This window comes from Trachemys scripta, chromosome 5, assembly GCF_013100865.1.
Source record: "Trachemys scripta elegans isolate TJP31775 chromosome 5, CAS_Tse_1.0, whole genome shotgun sequence".
Classification (NCBI taxonomy): domain Eukaryota; kingdom Metazoa; phylum Chordata; order Testudines; family Emydidae; genus Trachemys; species Trachemys scripta.
This window is the reverse complement of record NC_048302.1, coordinates 87,317,110-87,334,417: the sequence shown is the minus strand read 5'-3', so window position 1 is coordinate 87,334,417 and position 17,308 is coordinate 87,317,110. Positions and strand designations below refer to the sequence as shown.

At 42.7% G+C, this 17,308-nt stretch overlaps 1 protein-coding gene across 16 annotated transcripts in view; it reads right to left on the bottom strand.

Annotated features, from left to right (window-relative positions):
* AASDH (aminoadipate-semialdehyde dehydrogenase) overlaps positions 1–17,308 on the bottom strand; it is a 58,116-nt gene that overhangs the window by 20,433 nt on the left and 20,375 nt on the right. For 8 of the 16 annotated variants that reach the window (XR_004645923.1, XR_004645922.1, XM_034772268.1 and 5 more), the window contains exons 8-15: positions 14,749–14,855; positions 13,538–13,710; positions 9,887–10,076; positions 9,132–9,250; positions 7,699–8,527; positions 5,195–5,358; positions 4,428–4,553; positions 3,362–3,493 (exon numbers count right to left, since the gene is read on the bottom strand). Coding sequence is in view for 11 of the 16 variants with exons in the window: in XM_034772268.1 (XP_034628159.1) it covers positions 3,362–3,493; positions 4,428–4,553; positions 5,195–5,358; positions 7,699–8,527; positions 9,132–9,250; positions 9,887–10,076; positions 13,538–13,710; positions 14,749–14,855 (1,840 nt within the window). In the remaining 5 variants the exon portion in view is untranslated. Of the gene's footprint in view, positions 1–3,361; positions 3,494–4,339; positions 4,554–5,194; positions 5,359–7,698; positions 8,528–9,131; positions 9,251–9,886; positions 10,077–13,537; positions 13,711–14,748; positions 14,856–17,308 lie in introns of those variants that run through there. The other 8 variants (XR_004645926.1, XR_004645924.1, XR_004645925.1 and 5 more) reach the window with 5 other exon arrangements.

The window sequence follows — 17,308 nt, the reverse complement described above, 5'->3', positions numbered from 1 at the left end:
GGATTCTGGCATATGGTGTACAGTATATAATACATGGCTAGAAAATACTTGCAACATTCATGAGCTAAGCTCCACACATAAATTCAGTAGGCAGGCACTCACATGATAGTTTCCTGTAATGCAGTGTTGTTGTAGCCATGTTGGTCCCAGGATATTCCAGAGAAAAGGTGGGTGAGGTAATATCTTTTATTGGACCAACTTCTGTTGGTAAGAGACAAACTTTCAAGCTTACACAGAGCTGAACTGAAGAAGAGCTCTGAGTAAGCTTGAAAGCTTGTCTCTCTCACCAACAAAAGATATTATCTCAACCACCTTTTCCCTCTCGTTTCCTGTAAATTATTTCACCTATGTGGAGGCTCTACTAAAAAGAGGCTAAACAGGCAACACAGTAAGTACCTCAAGGCCATTACAGTAGAGGTGTCCCCCCACATCCCCTTTCCTCATTGTATTGGTGTAGTGTAACAAATCCAATCTTGTGGGAGTTCCAAGAATCACCTACATAAAGATCCCTGCATGCCAATGAAGTGGGGGGGAGGAGTCCTAGCATCACTGTTTTAGAACATCAGACATCCAAGGCTGGGAAAGCTATCCAGTTAGAGAGGGCTGCTGTCATGCCACCAGGAGAGGAGGATATGGCTTTTTCAAAGGGAGGACACTGGCTGCTGGTTACTTGTTGCAGCAGGCAGTGCTCCCCCACTACTCCCACCAGTGACGAAGAACCATTATGCTGCCCTGGCAACGAGGAATCACCTGCAAAGGTGGAGAAGGAGAAGCCATGTACCCCCCAAGCTGTGAAGATCACAGCCACCACTCCCAGGAGGAAACGTCGGGTAGTGGTGGTTGGTGACCCTCTTCTGAGAGGGACGGAGGCACCCATCTGTCAACCTGACATGGCATCCCGGGAGGTATGCTGCCTGCCAGGGGCCCATATCCGAGATGTTATGGAAGGGACTGTCAAGGATCATCCAGCCTTCTGACTACTACCCCATGCTAGTCATCCATGTGGGTACCAATGATACTGCAAGGTATGACCCTGAGAAGATGAGAAGTGACTACAAGGCTCTGGCAGTAAGGGTGAAGGAGTTGGTGGCACAGTTCTCTCTGATCCTTCCGGTCAAGGGTAGGGGCTCAGGCAGAGACAGTTGCATCCTGGAGATGAATGCCTGGCTGTGAGGATGGTGTCGCCAGGAGGGCTTTAGATTCCTTGACTACGGGATGCTGTTCTGGGAAGAAGGACTGCTAAGCAGAGACAGGAGGAAGGAGAAGAGCATATTTGGATACAGATTGGCTAATCTAGTGAGGAGGGGTTTAAACTTGGTTCGATGGGGGCAGGTGACAAAAGCCCACTGTTAAGTCCAAAACATGGAGACCTGAGAGAAGGGTCAGAATCTGAGGGGGAACATGGACCATTATAGCAGAAGTCATGGTGATCCCAGAAAGTCACGGAATCCATAACAAACTCGCAGCTTTAGTAATAAGTAACAGTCAGCATGGATGTGACAAGAACAAATTGTGTGAAACCAACCTAATAGCATAACGGGAAAGCAGTAGATGTGATATATCTTGTTCTCAGAGAGTAGTTATCAGTGGTTCACAGACAAGCTGGAAAGGCATATTGAGAGGGGTTCCACAGGGATCAGTTCCTGATCCGGTTCTGTTCAATATCTTCATCAATTATTTAGATAAATGGCACAGAGTACACTTATAAAGTTTACTGATGATACAAACTGGGAGGGGTTGCAAGTCCTTTGGAGGATAGGATTAAAATTCAAAATGATCTGGACAAACTGGAGAAATGGTCTGAAGTAAATAGAATGACATGCAGGAAGGACAAATGCAAAGTACTCCACTTAGGAAGGAACAATCAGTTGCACACATACAAAATGGGAAATGTCTGCCTACAAAGGAATACTGCGGAAAGGGATCTGGGGGTCATAGTGGATCACAAGCTAAATATGAGTCAACAGTAAAGCAAACATCATTCTGGGATGTATTAGCAGGCATGATGTAAGCAAGACACAAGAAGTAATTCTTCCATTCTACTCAGTGCTGATTAGGCCTCAACTGAAGCACAGTGTCCAGTTCTGGGTGCCACATTTCAGGAAAGATGTGGACAAATTGGAGAAAGTCCGGAGAAGAGCAACAAGAATGATTAAAGGTCTAGAAAACATGACCTATGAGGGAAGATTGAAAAAATTGGGTTTGTGTAGTCTGGAGAAGAAAAGACTGAGAGGGGACATAACAGTTTTCAACTACATAAAAGATTGTTACAAAGAGGAGGGAGAAAAATTGTTCTTCTTAACCTCTGAGGATAGAACAAGAAGCAATTGCAGCAAGGGTGGTTTAGGTTGGACATTAGGAAAAGCTTCCTGATTGTCAGGGTGGTTAAGCACTGGAATAAGTTGCCTAGGGAGGTTGTGGAATCTCCATCATTGGAGTTTTTTTAAGAGCAGGTTAGACAAATACCTCTCAGGCATGGTCTAGATAATATTTAGTCCTGCCATGAGTGCAAGGGACTGAACTAAATGACCTCTCGAGGTCCCTTCCAGTCCTATGATTCTATGATTTTATCAGTGACAATTTTTACTATGGACAACACTTGTGAATTAAGTACCCTATGACTGTGCCCAGGCAAACAAACGACAGTTTCAACAACAAAACTTAAAACCAGAGATGCAAAATCTTGCACATCTCTGAGAAAATAAACCTTACCATCACATCCAAGATTCTAAGAATGAGACCAAGACACACACACACACACACACACACACACACACACTTACACAGGTACCTCTGCCATGACACCAGCATTTTGTTTGACACCTTGATAAGCATGTCAGTGAAACCTTAATTCCAGTCAGTACCTTTATAAAACAAATCTGAAAGATAGGGATGGGACTTGAAAGCAACTCTTGCTTTCAACTCTGCTGTGTGTATCCCTGGCATCTGCTAACAAAAGTGTCAAACCAAAAATGTCACCACCTGACATCCCTCTCATCCTCCCCTCCCAAATTAAATGGTTAGAATTCAACTGAGATGCTCAGGATTTTTACCTCTGCATTAGGAATGGAGGGATGGCTGGGGAGAGATTGGTATTTTGGGTTTTATTTCCAACCCTGCCACTGATTTGCTGGATAGCCTTTGGCAAACTGCTTTACCTCTCTCTGTTAGAATTTACCTTTCTGTAAAATGGGTACCTACTGATACGTATTTTACCTGGCTGGTGTAAGTGTTAATATATGTTAACCACTGAAATCCTCAGAACAATTTTATAAAACTGCGATTTATTACTAAAAGATAAATCAAAGCAAGAGTTTGTGATGTAAGAAAGTCGAATAATCTAATAGTGATAGTTTTTCACCTTTTCTCCTGAGTGGCTAAAACAGTACACATTCCCATCCACACATCCAATGCACACATACTGCTCATTGCAGTGAGGAGAGGAGAAGAGGGGTTTTCCACAGGAACTTTTCCAGATCTTATTACCCGTATCCTGTGAATGATAAAGCACAAGACATGGCATTTAATGTGATTGTAGAAAGCTGCACAAAACTACTGGGCAAATCTTCTTCCTAGTAACTGGGCTGGGCCCTGGGAATAGCCACAAGAAAAGAGAATTCAGTTCCCCAAGCGGCAGAGCAATAGCAGACCTACTCTGCAGAGATTACTCCAACTTAATACCTAGAACAGCTTTTAGCAACACGGCTGTGCAGCTACAGCCATGCTGCTAAAAACTGCGCAGTGTAGCCGCTGTTTGTCAGCATGAGAGAGCTTTCCTGCCGACAAAAAACTCCCACCCATAATGAGCAGCATTAGTGTTGTCAACAGGAGAGCACTCCCGCCAACAAAGTGCTATTCACATCAGTGCTTGTCGTAGACAAAACATTTGTCTTTTGGGGTGTGTGTGAGGGTGTGTGGTTGTTGTTTTTTTAAAACACCTGTGAACGACAAAAGTTTTGCCAATGTAGACAAAGCCTTAGACACAGAAATACCTTTGAAAGGCAGTGCTCAGGCCACATGCCTCTCCTCAGCATCTCCTACTGGTTAAGTTAAGCAGCCCCCGCTAGCTTCCATGAATCTCTTTCTTAGGCACCTGACTCTCCCCACACATTGTGTAGGGAACCTGGGCAACTAACTTGGGACTGAGAATCCCACTGGGAGGTAGAGCACCTCCAAGTTAGGAGGTTCACAGAGTCCTTGTGTGAATTTAAGTCTTCGTCTCTCTGCACCTCAGATTCCCCATCTGTAAAATCAAGATAATACTGCTCTCTTTTGAAATGCAGTGAGATCCCTGGATGAAAAAGATTGTTATTAGAAAGTATGACCTTGCAGTGCTTACTGAAGCAAAACTTCTACTGACTTCAGAGCATGTTTTGGCTGAATAAGGATTCAAGATCTGGCCCAGAGATAGCAAGGAAGGTACATACTGGATTTACAGCCAATAAAAGTCCTCCTAGAGTAGCAATATACAGGTGATCTGGCAAGATACTTAGATATGGAGATGAAAACACAGCTCCACCTTCACAGTGCAGCTTCCAGACACGTTCCTCTTTCTGTCAATCCAAGAAAAAGTATATAAAAAGCTATACAATCTGATAACTGAGAGTTAAAGTTCATTATGTTATTTGCAAGGACTCGGACGTCAAAGTTTTATCAACAGCAAGTTTACTTGGAAAATACTACTTAAGTGAAGATTATAATTTGCCAGCAATCAAAGAAACCCATATTGCTCAGGGCAGTTTCTTCTTTCACAGGGCTAAATATTGGAAACTCAGCTAAGAAATACGTAATACACACCCACATCACTTTCCTTCTCTCAACCCATTGTGGGTTTATTACAAGTTGCCTTCACTGGGAGTACAGGTTTTAGATTTGCCCTAACCACACAGTTCTGTACTAGTGATAGAGGGTAATTTGCCATATAGTTCGGAATTGGCATTGACAGTGCTGGGAGTGTAATGTAGGGAGACCACAGACTGCCAACAGTACTTTTAATCACGGTCATTTAACCCTACTCCAAGCAGGCCTAATTAACTCAAGGCTTAAATGAAAGCAGTTGGCAGTCTGTTTACATTAGGGCTCCCAAAATTGCCAACACTGATGGAGCTTAAGCTGGTGTTACCATAGATATGGTTCAAGAGGGTCAGATGTTTTACTTTTGATGTACATAAAGTTAGTCAGGGTGACTTCTTACATAAATATCCAAAGCATATATATGCTGGTCATGCGATCCAACGTAGACTAGTCCAGTGGAAGGATGCACAACTGCAGAGCTTTTCACAGCATCTTCTGCGGTAAAGATACAGTGTATTTCCCCATTATCGCTTCTGAGTACATACACAAAACCATTATAGCAGCCTGGATAAAATAAAGTGCAATAGAAAAAACAAACAAACAGGTAATGATATTTGGATTAGCGTTTTAACTGCGTCATTGCTGATCAAAAGATTGGAGGTGATAGATTGACTCACGAGCGAACATATTTCCCAGCACTTTCTGCATTCAAGCTTCTTGCTGAAAATAAAACCTCACAAGTGCATTTGACATTAAGCACTCAATGCTCTTCTTCTGAGTCATTTTAAAGCTATGCCTATTTTTACTGTGCTATTACTGTGAAGTTTGTTGGAGGACGGGTGAGCTACTGAATATGGACAAGGGAAGTGAAAAGTTTGTGCATATTAATGAAATTACTTTTATTCTCATTTATGTTTCTGGCAATAAACATAAAGCTTGCCTCTCTCACCAACAGAAGTTGGTCCAATAAAAGATATTACCTCACCCACCTTGTCTCTCTAATATCCTGGGACCAACATGGCAACAACAACAGTGCATCTGGCAATAAAGAGACTGAGGGGTATAATAAAGAGCCTCCATTTTGTTTAATAAAATCCAAACTCTAGTTCAAGAGACGTTCGGGCATAATAAAACATCAGCCCAATTTTGTTACCTGCAGGCTCAACAGCAATCAAAATATCAGCCAAAACTTTGGTCACCACCGTCTTATGTCAAGTCAAAAGGCAAAGGATCCAAGCTTTGTACTATTTAACACGTTAGACATATCAGGTGTGCATGCACCACATAGATAACATTAGTGAGTATTTAATTACTCTCTTTTCATCTGAGCAGATGACAAAAACCCTCCTGATTTTTCATGGGGAGGTCAGTTACAGGTGACACATTAATCCTTTATGAGGCAATTATGGCCATTTTGACATGCCAACAACAAACTGCTTTAAAATTCAGACAGCATACACCAATGCAGTGGAAAGTGCATTTGCCAATATCTTGTATAAGTGACCTTTGCTCAGAGTACCCAAAAAAGCTTTTTAAAATTAAAAAAAAAAAAAAAAGGAAGATTATTTTGCACTAGATTTAACTTTCTGAAGTATCATACACTAAGTTCTACGGTAACACCGACAGACCACAGTCGTCGGCAGGCAGGATTGAACCTGGGACCTCTGGAGCTTACAGATGGCTCTTAACTAAGGCTATAGAGCAGACTCATTAATCTCTCTTTAAGTGGTCTTAGTGCCAGAACATCACACCCAGGGGGTGGGTGGGTTGCACTACCTCTTATTTTTTTAAAATGTCTTTAAGGTAAGCTTTAAAAATTATCATCCCATGCTTTTCTAAGCAGTTCAATTATTATGTTCTAACTAAATTCTTCAAAGGAACATTTACCTATTGATTATCAATGTACTAGTACAGTACAGTTAAGAAAAGAAGAATAAATCCATTAATACATAATACTCCTACTTGATTGCAATACTTTAAATAAGTTGCCCTTCTAATATTTTTTATGGTTGTGATAGGGTTACTGCCTCCTGAACACCTGCTCAGGATCTGGCATGGCTGCTGAGGGGCCCTTAAAAAGTCCATACTGTTTAGATATTCCCTTCCCATGGTCCAGTGTATTAAGTCCTGCACAGAGTCATTCAAAATAGAACTCAAACTTACAGAATCTTCACCCCAGTTTCAAGATGGGACCAGCCCCTCCTCCCTGAGTGTCTGTCCTCTCTTTAAAATTCCTTTCAGAGTTCAAACACAAAACAGGCTCCTCTACCCAGTTCCCAGCTGAGCCCAGTTCCTCCCACCTGCGGATCTGTCTCTCTAGGTTTCCAAAGTTTTCCTCTCCTAACAGAGGGGCCTCACAGTTCCCCTCCTTGGAGCTGTGCTTATTCCTATCAGCTGTGACCTTGGATCAGCTCCCCTCAAATGGTTGCTCCTTTTCTCAATATTATTCCTTTCTAGATTGGAAGAGACCAACAGACAGACCTCCTCCCCCTCTGCTGACTCAGGGCCCTACAGGAGCCTTCTTTCTGCCTGAGGAATCTGCAAACACCCACTTTCTCTCTCTAGGTCTCTTGCTTTATCTACCTTAGGCCTGATTCAGCCACCTGACCCATCTGTTACATGACTTCACTCATTATTACTCATCCTCCTCCCCTGAGGAGATGAGCTACACTTGTCACAAGTGAATTGGAATCCACTTCGCTTTAAAGGGCCCAGCCACCCTCAATAGTGGCATTGAGACTGCTTTTCTCTTTTGTTCCCATTTACTGCAGTTTAATTTTAGACAGACACAGAACACGGGTTAGTGGAAGTAGAGATGCCAGCTACATATTGCTTGACATTGAATAAGCTGCTGTGTAATCTGGTTACAATTTAAGAAAAAGGAAAACCATTTAAAATACATACCAACAATAATGAAGTTTCCACACTTAGACGCACATGCAGAGGACTCAATACGATCTCCAAGGATTCTCTCCCACTTGATTTTTCCTGAGTGTAAATCAATTGCCTGCATTGTGTGAGAATGAGACCCAACGTATACAGTTGCTGATAAATCATCCGTGGCTGGTATTATAACTAATGGGGAGGCATCTACACATTTGCCCATATTTGACTTCCATCTTACATGTAATATCAGCTTCTCAGGCATTTCTGAAGGAGCTTGTTCTACAGAATGAGTACCTGTTTCATTTGTCTTGCTTGCAATTTTTGGACGGCTTCTGCTCTTTTCAGATTTATTCTCTGTCACTTCATATTTCATTGAATTAGAAGTTACACCAGATGAACAAGATGCTTGTTGTCTTAACTCTGTTCCTGCCTGTCCTGCATTATATGGTCTCATAAGAGACTCAGGGGAAGTCATCGACGACATCCGATTTCCTCGGTTTAGTGCAATAAATGCAATCAATCCTGCAGCAGCATTAAAGTACCTTCTAGATTTTGGTTGTGTGTGTTCTCCATGGAATTCCCCTCCACTGCTTTCATTCAGTTTTCTTTTCACAGTGTTATGATTCATTATTTGGTCCTCACTTGGGAATACAGCTTTAAGAACATGTCGGTAAACCTCAGCAATGGAGCTGCTGAGAATAACTTCCAGGAGTCCAGGAATGGCCTTGCCTGCCAAATTCTCAATCTCATCATGAAACCGTAGTGACTTCAGGGAATCTCCACCACTGTACAGAAACAGTGAATCTTTGGAAATGCTTGGTGAATCATCTGGAAGACTCAGGAGAGACTAGAGAAGAAGCGAAGAACAGAGTTTGTGAGGTGAACAATGTCCCAGTGCCACAGGGAAGTAGGGTCTGAGCCTGTCAGTGCCTCAGACCCCCACTGAAATCAACAGGGACTGAAAGAATTCAGCACCTTGCAGGATTGTATTTGCTCTTTTTGGTGCTCTTTGAGAAATGCTGGCTGATCAAGTCGTGGGGGAAAGTGTCAATTTCAGCAGTGCTAATTTTATGCTTGATTCTGATTCTGCAGTTACTGGCCTCCCTTATGGCTTTCTTGCTTGGCATGGGAAGAAGTATTCTGAAACTGATGACAGATTATGTGGCTGTAATTCACCCTACATACACTAACAGCTTAGCCCATTACAGTTTGCAACTTCAGTTTATGGGGGGTGGGGGGGAAAAGGCTCCCTCCTGGCTGTTACAGAGAAACTGTATTTAAGTACTAAATGAACGGCTGGACATGCAGCAAAATTTAAGTACTAAATGAACATAATGTACATGCAGCAAAAATATTCTGGTTGCATTAGTCACACTTATTAAAACCGTTTAATTCCTGACACATGTATAATGATCCACTGACAATGATAAAAAGGCAGCTTAAAATACTACCTTCCATAAATACTGCAATCTTTCCCACAATTCCTCTGCTCCGCTCAGCTTACTGTCATGCCTTCTGGAATTTAGATGGTTACTGTAAATCTTGCGCAGCTCAGAAACATCAATTTTGCCTTCAAACAAAATAAAAAGCACAAGCTTTTTTTCACTGCATTTTAGACTTTGTATTTTCAAATTCTTGTTATAGGCTACATGTTCATCTAGGTCTCAGTCTAGATTTCTTTGTGGGCAAAATTGCACTCATTTTTTTTACACCAGCAATCAACTGCACCCACATAAAAGGGAGCAGGACTTTGAAAATGTATCATACGACACCCACCCACATATAGTGCCTCATCCTGTCCCAACTGAAAGCAGTTGCCACTGACTTCAATGGAAGCAAAAGCAGGTCAAACAAATACATGTGTGTGTATTTTCAAACTTAAAATGCTTTTGACTACTATTATTCAATTCCAGAGAGTCTAAGGATGTCAAATAAACACTACAGAGGAATGCAATGGAAAACAAATGAGAGCCAGACAGATTTGCTGCAGAACATAGCTCTAGCTTATGGTGCTGGCTTAATACCATGGGTCACATCAGAGCACAATGCAATAAAATAAGTAATAGTGCATGAACCAGCTACTACTGTTTTGGGGTCTAGTTTCAGCGAAGAAGAAGAGACAACAAATTTAGCTTCTAAACAAAACAGAAAAGGCACACAGCAGCATCTGCACTGAAGAGCACTTGTCAAACATTACTTCATTTACCATGCAATGTGAAAGGCAAAGTTTCTATCAGCACAAGTTCATCAGGGATTGCGTAGGTTGGGAGATGTTTCTGGAGTTCCTTAAGAGTGTCTCTTGCTAAGTTGTCTTTAGGTACAACAAACAAGATTAACTTTTCCTGTCGATACCATGTCACTGCACAGGCTTCCACATGACAAAGACCTTCAGCAGCCTGCAATACAAGAACATTAGCCTTATTTGTGCTGACGTGCAGGGTAAAAAAAACACAACCAATAAATTAGGAATTATTGTGAAGATTATTTTTTGACACTGGCAGCTACTGAATTTGTTGCTTCACAAATATCATGAAATCCCCCTTGCCCGTCCCCTTGTTTTTATTTTTGTTTAATTTAAATAAGGATTTAGCTCTCATGAAAAGTGTCAGAATGACAGCACTGAAGAATGAATGTATCTAATCCCACAGTGCAACCACAGCATAGGCAGCAGCAGTACAAACTTCTCAGTGACCCATACCACTGAACTTGAGGAACGACCTGGAAGAGGCACATACAGGAGTGGGAACAAAATTCACTCTCCATATTCATTCTATGGTTGGCATTTCTGCTGAGACTGCTGACAAAGGGGCCAAATGTAATCCCAGTTTTATCATGGGAACACCTCCCCTCTAGGAACAGGGCTGACACCACCAATTCATCACTGTACACCAATCAAATCTGAACAACTTTTGTTACCCTACCTGGTTTGGATTTTATCCATCACTTGAGTCATCCAAATCCCCTTAAGAATTTCAAAGTTAAAGCTTAGCCCATTTAACAGTAAGTGACCTTACATAAACTATTCAGTATATATTGCTTTAGCTAGACCCAAAGGTTTAGACCAGGGTAGTCTATTTTTTGTCAAGGTCCAAATTTCTTGGTCAACATATAGTCAAGGTCCAGACCCCAACCCAGCTTCCCTCCCCTAATTCCCAATTGCCCCCTCTTTGCCCCCCAAGCTGCCTGATTGCCTGCCAGCTCCGTGCCCAGAGAGTTAGGTGACCTTATTTCCCTTAATTGAAAATGGGACACATGGAGCTAGACTGAGGCACCTGGCATTGCTCCTTGCACCCTCCCCCCCCCCCCAACATCCCTTCATGCCCTCAATCGAGCCAAGTGGCAGGGGAGAGGAATAGGTATGGGCTAGGATTTAGGCAGCAAAGCAGGGTGTGAATGTGTGAGAGTACTTTTGAGCTTAGACCCAGCAGGTGAAGTTGCTGAACTATGATCCAGTTAGCGGTGTGATGTGCCTTTGGGGGCTGGGATAGCAGAGGGGCAGGAAGGAGGCTCCAGATAGTGGGAAGGACCAAGGAGACTCCAAATAGTAGCCCTGGGAACGTGGGGGGAGCCTGGGATGTGGCAGAGGTGGGTGACTGGAGGTGGACTGGGGAGGGAGAGGACGATTGGGACAGCGGGTAGGAGGGAAGGGCTGGAGAGGGCTCCAGGGACTGGCCCCAAAGAACTGGGCCTGGAAAGGACCTTAAGCCAGGGTGGGGGGCTCTGAGAAATGCTCTGGGGCAGGGGGCACGAGACCGGGGGGGGTGGGCTCTGGGGATATGAGGTGGGAGTGGGTGGGCAGGCTCCGGGATGGAGGCACGAAGCTGGGGGCATAAGGTCAGCTCTGGGGGCGGGGAACATGGGGGTGGAGCAGTGGGCTCCAGGGACCGTTTGGAGCACAAGCTCCGCATGGCTCCAACCCCAGCTCAGCTTCAGCCTGCACGCAGAGGCGACATATAGCTATGGCGGGGGGCGGGAGGGAGGAGAGACATATGAAGATTCTGGGGGTTACACCCCCCGCCCCATTTATTGGGACGCCCAGAAGCGAGGAGGTAGCACTTCCCCTACCAGCATCACTCTCCGTGTGTCCATGCGCCACACGGAGGAAGCAGGGTGGCTGGCTGAGCTCCTCCTCTCCCCCAAACATGGGACTGTTTCACCTTCCCTGCTGTTGGAGTCCCACGCGTTGCCTCTACTTTCTACCCCTGACTCACCTCAGTGGATAGTCTGCAAAGCAGGCAGCAACGCTGGGACTCCAGCAGCAAGGAAGGTGAAGCAGCCCCATTGGGGGTGGGAGGAGCTCAGCCAGCTGCTTTGCTCCCTCCATGCGAAATACAGACACACGGAGAGCACCACTGCCAGGGGGAGCACTGTACCCATCAGAGGCATCAGGAGAAATGGGGGGGGCATGTGACCCCACATGCCCCACCCACGCATCGCCTCTGTCCCCACAGTCCACTGAAAAGTGTCTTGTGGTCCAGATTTGGACTATGGTCCGTCTATTGACTATCCCTGGATTAGACTAAAGATAAAATGTCATCCTTGAATATGAATGTCATTGTATGTGTTCAAGTCAGATACCTAACATCAGATGCACTGATGTGATGATGTGAACTGGGCACAGTTTGGAACATCCTTGAGGATGAGCATTCTGGGTTAGACAGAAATGGCTCCTACTGAAAAGATTAAGAAATGGACTCAGTGGGCCAAATTTTGCCTTCACTTACATTTGTATCATCCAACTGAATGCAATGAAATTGCACCAGTGGTAACTAAGGGAAGACTTTGGTCCAATCATTTCATTTTTCTACGCTTTACCTTATTAGACCAAGTCTAAACAAATTTTAAAACATTTTCTGTAGACACATACCTCTGATCACCTTATGAAAAACAAGAGTAACTAAAGCATACCTTCATTCAACCACAAACATCCTCTTGTCCCCAGAGATACAACATTAATTTTGACAGAAATACAATGCCCTATGGGACAGTAAGGAGCTATTTGTGCATTCAGTGCAGTTACAATCCTAGTTCTACAGAAGGATGTTTCCAGAGTCATTTCCACTGGTCACAGTAGGGAGAAGAACCTGGATCATTGCTATCAAGCATTAGCATTAATTAATAATACTGTACATCTCTCTGCCTCATTGACTTTCCTAGCCAAACACAGCCCTGATGCAATAACACTGATTGCAACTGAGTTGTGCCTGCTAACAAGACAGCTTGGATTTGATCCTCCTCCTTTTTCCATACCTCATATCCCTTCTTCTCCTTTGTCAACATCTGTTAATCTCTCTCTGCTGATATTTGACTCATTACAGATCTAATTGTAATCAACATTTGGTACTCATATAGTCTTTTTTGCCCAAGGGTCTCAGTGCTTTAGAAATATTAATCAATCCTCAGAGCACTTGCCTGAGGTAGGGATTTATTGTACCCATTTACAAATGGGCAAACTGAGATAAAGAAGGGTTACATGACTTTTGCAAGCCACTTAAACTAGGAACAGAATCTAAGAGTCTTGATGCCACCCTTGTGCTCTAAACTACTACACTACACTTTTCAATGACACACGTTAGTATTCTTCAGTTGTCAAATTCTCTACACAGTTTTGAGATTTAGTTTGCATAAAATAAACTATAAACAATTTAGGCCAGATTTTCAAAAGAGCTCAGCATCTGGCAGCATGCTTAAGAACAATCGGAGCTGTTAGGATGCTGAGCACTTTGAAAAATCTACACCCAAAGTTTGATTCAATTACATTAACTCTTGCACTTTTTTGCTGATGAACAAGTCACTGTAGCTATCTGTCCATAATGTTCCACATTGCATAAGCTCCGAGCATTACACATCATATTACCTGCTGTACATATTCAATATTAAGACGTTTGCCATGACGTTTAATCTGATTGTCCTTCCGTCCTAAGAAAAACATCTCTGCATCCTTCACTCTTACAAAGTCCCCTGTTTCTCTCATTGTGTTCAAAGGGACAGTTACTTCATCATCAAGGAAGCAGATTCGTTCTTTACCACCTGTGCAAAAGGATGTAATATTATAGCTTAGAATTACAAAATTATGAAGGGCCTACCTCATAATTCAGAATGTTACAAGTATTAAAATAACTTGGCAAAGAGCTGTTAACATTTGGCATATATAAGACACTAATGTTTGGAACTAAACTTCTGAAAGCAGAAGTATCAGTGGGACTGTATCCTACAATTAATTTAACTGATGCAGTTAAATAACTTCTATTTATACTGAGCCAAATGGAAGCAGAAAACAAGTCATTAAAATAAACTGGTTTTGTGTATAAAATAATGATAATTTCTTGCCTGTTAAGCTGATTTCTCAAAGTCAGCCTATATTGCTAGATATGTGGCCCCCATCAAGGTGGTATCGGCTAATCTACATGTCCCATCCTGTTTCAGGTTGTAATGACAGAGCCTGAACCGATGCATCCGAAGAAGTGAGGTTTTTACTCACGAAAGCTTATGCCCAAATAAATCTGTTATTCTTTAAGGTGCCACCAGACTCCTTGTTGTTTTTGTAGAGCCTGAACCATTTCTCTGAATGTTGTGATGCAGTCTTCTTAGGGTTTATGGAATTTTTATTCCCTGGGCAGTTTCTAATTGAGAAGGATCAGCCACCCATGTCTTGCTCGGAGGGTTTACATCCACCAACTGTGCTGGCACAGATGGCCTATGGAGAATAGATTGATTCTTTCGCCACTGAAGAGCATATGACACTACTGAAGGTAGTTTTAAATTGAAAAGATACAAGCAGTGGCTTTTAGATTTTAATATCTAAATGTATGAAACAATAATTCTTACAGCCCTTAAAGAACTTTGACAGGGTTTTATCACAAAAATCAGTATCCAGCCCAGTAAACTGTTTAAATACTGTATACAATTTAAAAAGTACATTGCTAGAGAAAACACCAGAATTCACTTCTGTATTTCAGAGTGTTTTGTTATACAGGCAATGGCACTTTAGAAAACAAAATGCACAGAGATTAAAACATGAAGATTTTTTTGAAACTAATCAATTAAGAGAAATAAATATAAGATAACCTATGAAAACTTGTCCCTCTCCGTCTAGAACTGCAGAACCAGTGGCATCTCTGACTTCAACTGTTGTTCCAAGCAGTGGTGATCCCAGTGGTACAGGGGAATCAAATCTAAACATTTAAAAATAATTAAAAGTAAAAATCTTTTCCTTCAGATAGCAGTTCCTCCATCAACTCCCACTATTTGGGCTGTGGCAACTCATTACAATTTCCGATCTGCAAGTCTGGTCCACCAATGAATTCCCTACCTCTTGCTGATTAACTGGAAAAGAAACACTCTGAAGTGCACCTTTGCCCCCAATAATAACCTCCCCCTTCTTTCCTATTCCACTCTATTGCAGCAATTTGCAAATCGCTGGGTGGGTTCAAAGTTGACATGTGTTACAAGCAGATGGGAAAAAGACCTCTTTAACAAAGAGCCAACTCTCCCACGCTTGGAACTGAAAGACCACCAGCAAAAACAAAGATGACAAGACTTTATAGTCCTAAAGTAAAAACAAGAAAAATAATCTTATTAAAAAAAATCCAAGTCTTCTATATACACTACAAACCAACAACAAAGGACACTTCCCCCACACCCATAGTATTTGCTTCAGGTTGGGGGGTGCTGTCTGTAAGCGAGGACTGGCACCCTATACCGGAAACCTACTGACCGCTACACTTACCTACATGCCTCCAGCTTTCATCCAGACCACATCACACGATCCATTGTCAACAGCCAAGGTCTAAGATACAACTGCATTTGCTCCAATCCCTCAGACAGAGACAAACACCTACAGGATCTCTATCAAGCATTCTTAAATACCCACCTGCTAAAGTGAAGAAACAGATTGACAGAGCTAGAAGGGTACCCAGAAGTCACCTACTACAGGCCAGGAGCAACAAAGAACAAAGTAACAGAACGCCACTAGCCGTCACCTGCAGCCCCCAACTAAAACCTCTTCAGCGCATCATCAAGGATCTACAACCTATCCTGAAGGACGATCCCTCACTCTCAGAGACCTTGGGAGACAGGCCAGTCTTTGCTTATGGCCAGCCCCCCCAACCTGAAGCAAATACTCACCAACAACTACACACCACACAACAAAAACACTAACCCAGGAACCAAACCCTGGTGCCAACTCTGTCCGCATATCTATTCAAGGGACACCATCATAGGACCTAACCACATCAGCCACACCATCAGGGGTTCGTTCACCTGCAATGTGATATATGCCATCATGTGCCAGCACTGCCCCTCTGCCATGTACACTGGCTAAACTGGACAGTCTCTAAGCAAAAGAATAAATGGACACAACTCTGACATCAAGAATTATAACATTCAAAAACCAGTAGGAGAACAAATACTTGAATATCCCTGGACACTCAATAACAGACTTAAAAGTGGAAATTCTTCAACAACAAAAAAGTTCAGAAACAGACTCCAATGAGAAACTGCAGAACTGGAATTAATTTGCAAACTGGACACCATCAAATTAGGCCTGAATACAGACTGCGAGTGGATGGGTCACTAAAAAAACAACAACTAATTTTCCCATGCTAATACTCTCACCTGTTTGTAATGGGCCACCTTGATTACATTGAACTCATTAGCACTACAAAAGTGATTTTTCTTCCCTTCTTATCAACTGTTGAGAAGCGCACTTCCACCTTAATTGAATTGGCTCGTTAACATTGATCCCCCACTTGGTAAGGCAACTCCCATCTTTCATATGCTATGTATTTATACCTTACTGTATTTTCCACTCCATGCATCTGATGAAGTGGGTTTTAGCCCACGAAAGTTTATGCCCAAATAATTTGTTAGTCTCTAAGGTGCCATAAGGACTCCAAATAGAAAGGAGGAAGCCTAGGGAGTCAGCTGCAGCTCTCTGATCTTAGGGCAGGTATTCTGCTGGTACCTAGCATTAATTTACATTGGTTGACTATCTGCCCAAGGAGCCATTCATCACTCAGAGCACAGTGTGCTCCAACCATGCCCCCAACAATGGGGGCTGCTGGGGATGGTGCAGGAGAAGTCTATACCAGCTCTGTTGCAGCTTAGAATTCTCCATGCCAGGGGAATCACCAGCAAAGGAGATAGATTTTTCATTCCTTTTGCACCACCAGTGGCACATAGTGAGCATAGTGAGGCCCAAGAACCCGAAGAAGTTATAAATATTACCAGATTACTGGCACCTTTGTAAGTAGAAATTAAAAGCAGCACAGCTACCTCTGGAGCGCAGCAGCCAAGCTGAAAGAAAAAACAGCATTTCACTTGGAAGTTCAGCCATTGGGGAAATGTTGGCAGCTGGACTTCCAAGAGAAACCACCAGATGATTGCTGCTGCCAGTTGTAAATTTCTTCAGACTAGAACCCCAAGTAGGCAACAGAAATATCAGCAAATTTGTTTACAGAAGTTCTGATTTCCTTTTCACAAATGAGACAATTTATTTTTATATAAATAACTGCCTAATAAAAAGCCATATTGCAACAGCAGATTTTGAAGACAGCTCTTTACTGATTTCACTGGGAGTACTGGCACTTTATGACCAATCATCATGTGTTATTGGGGATCCACTTAC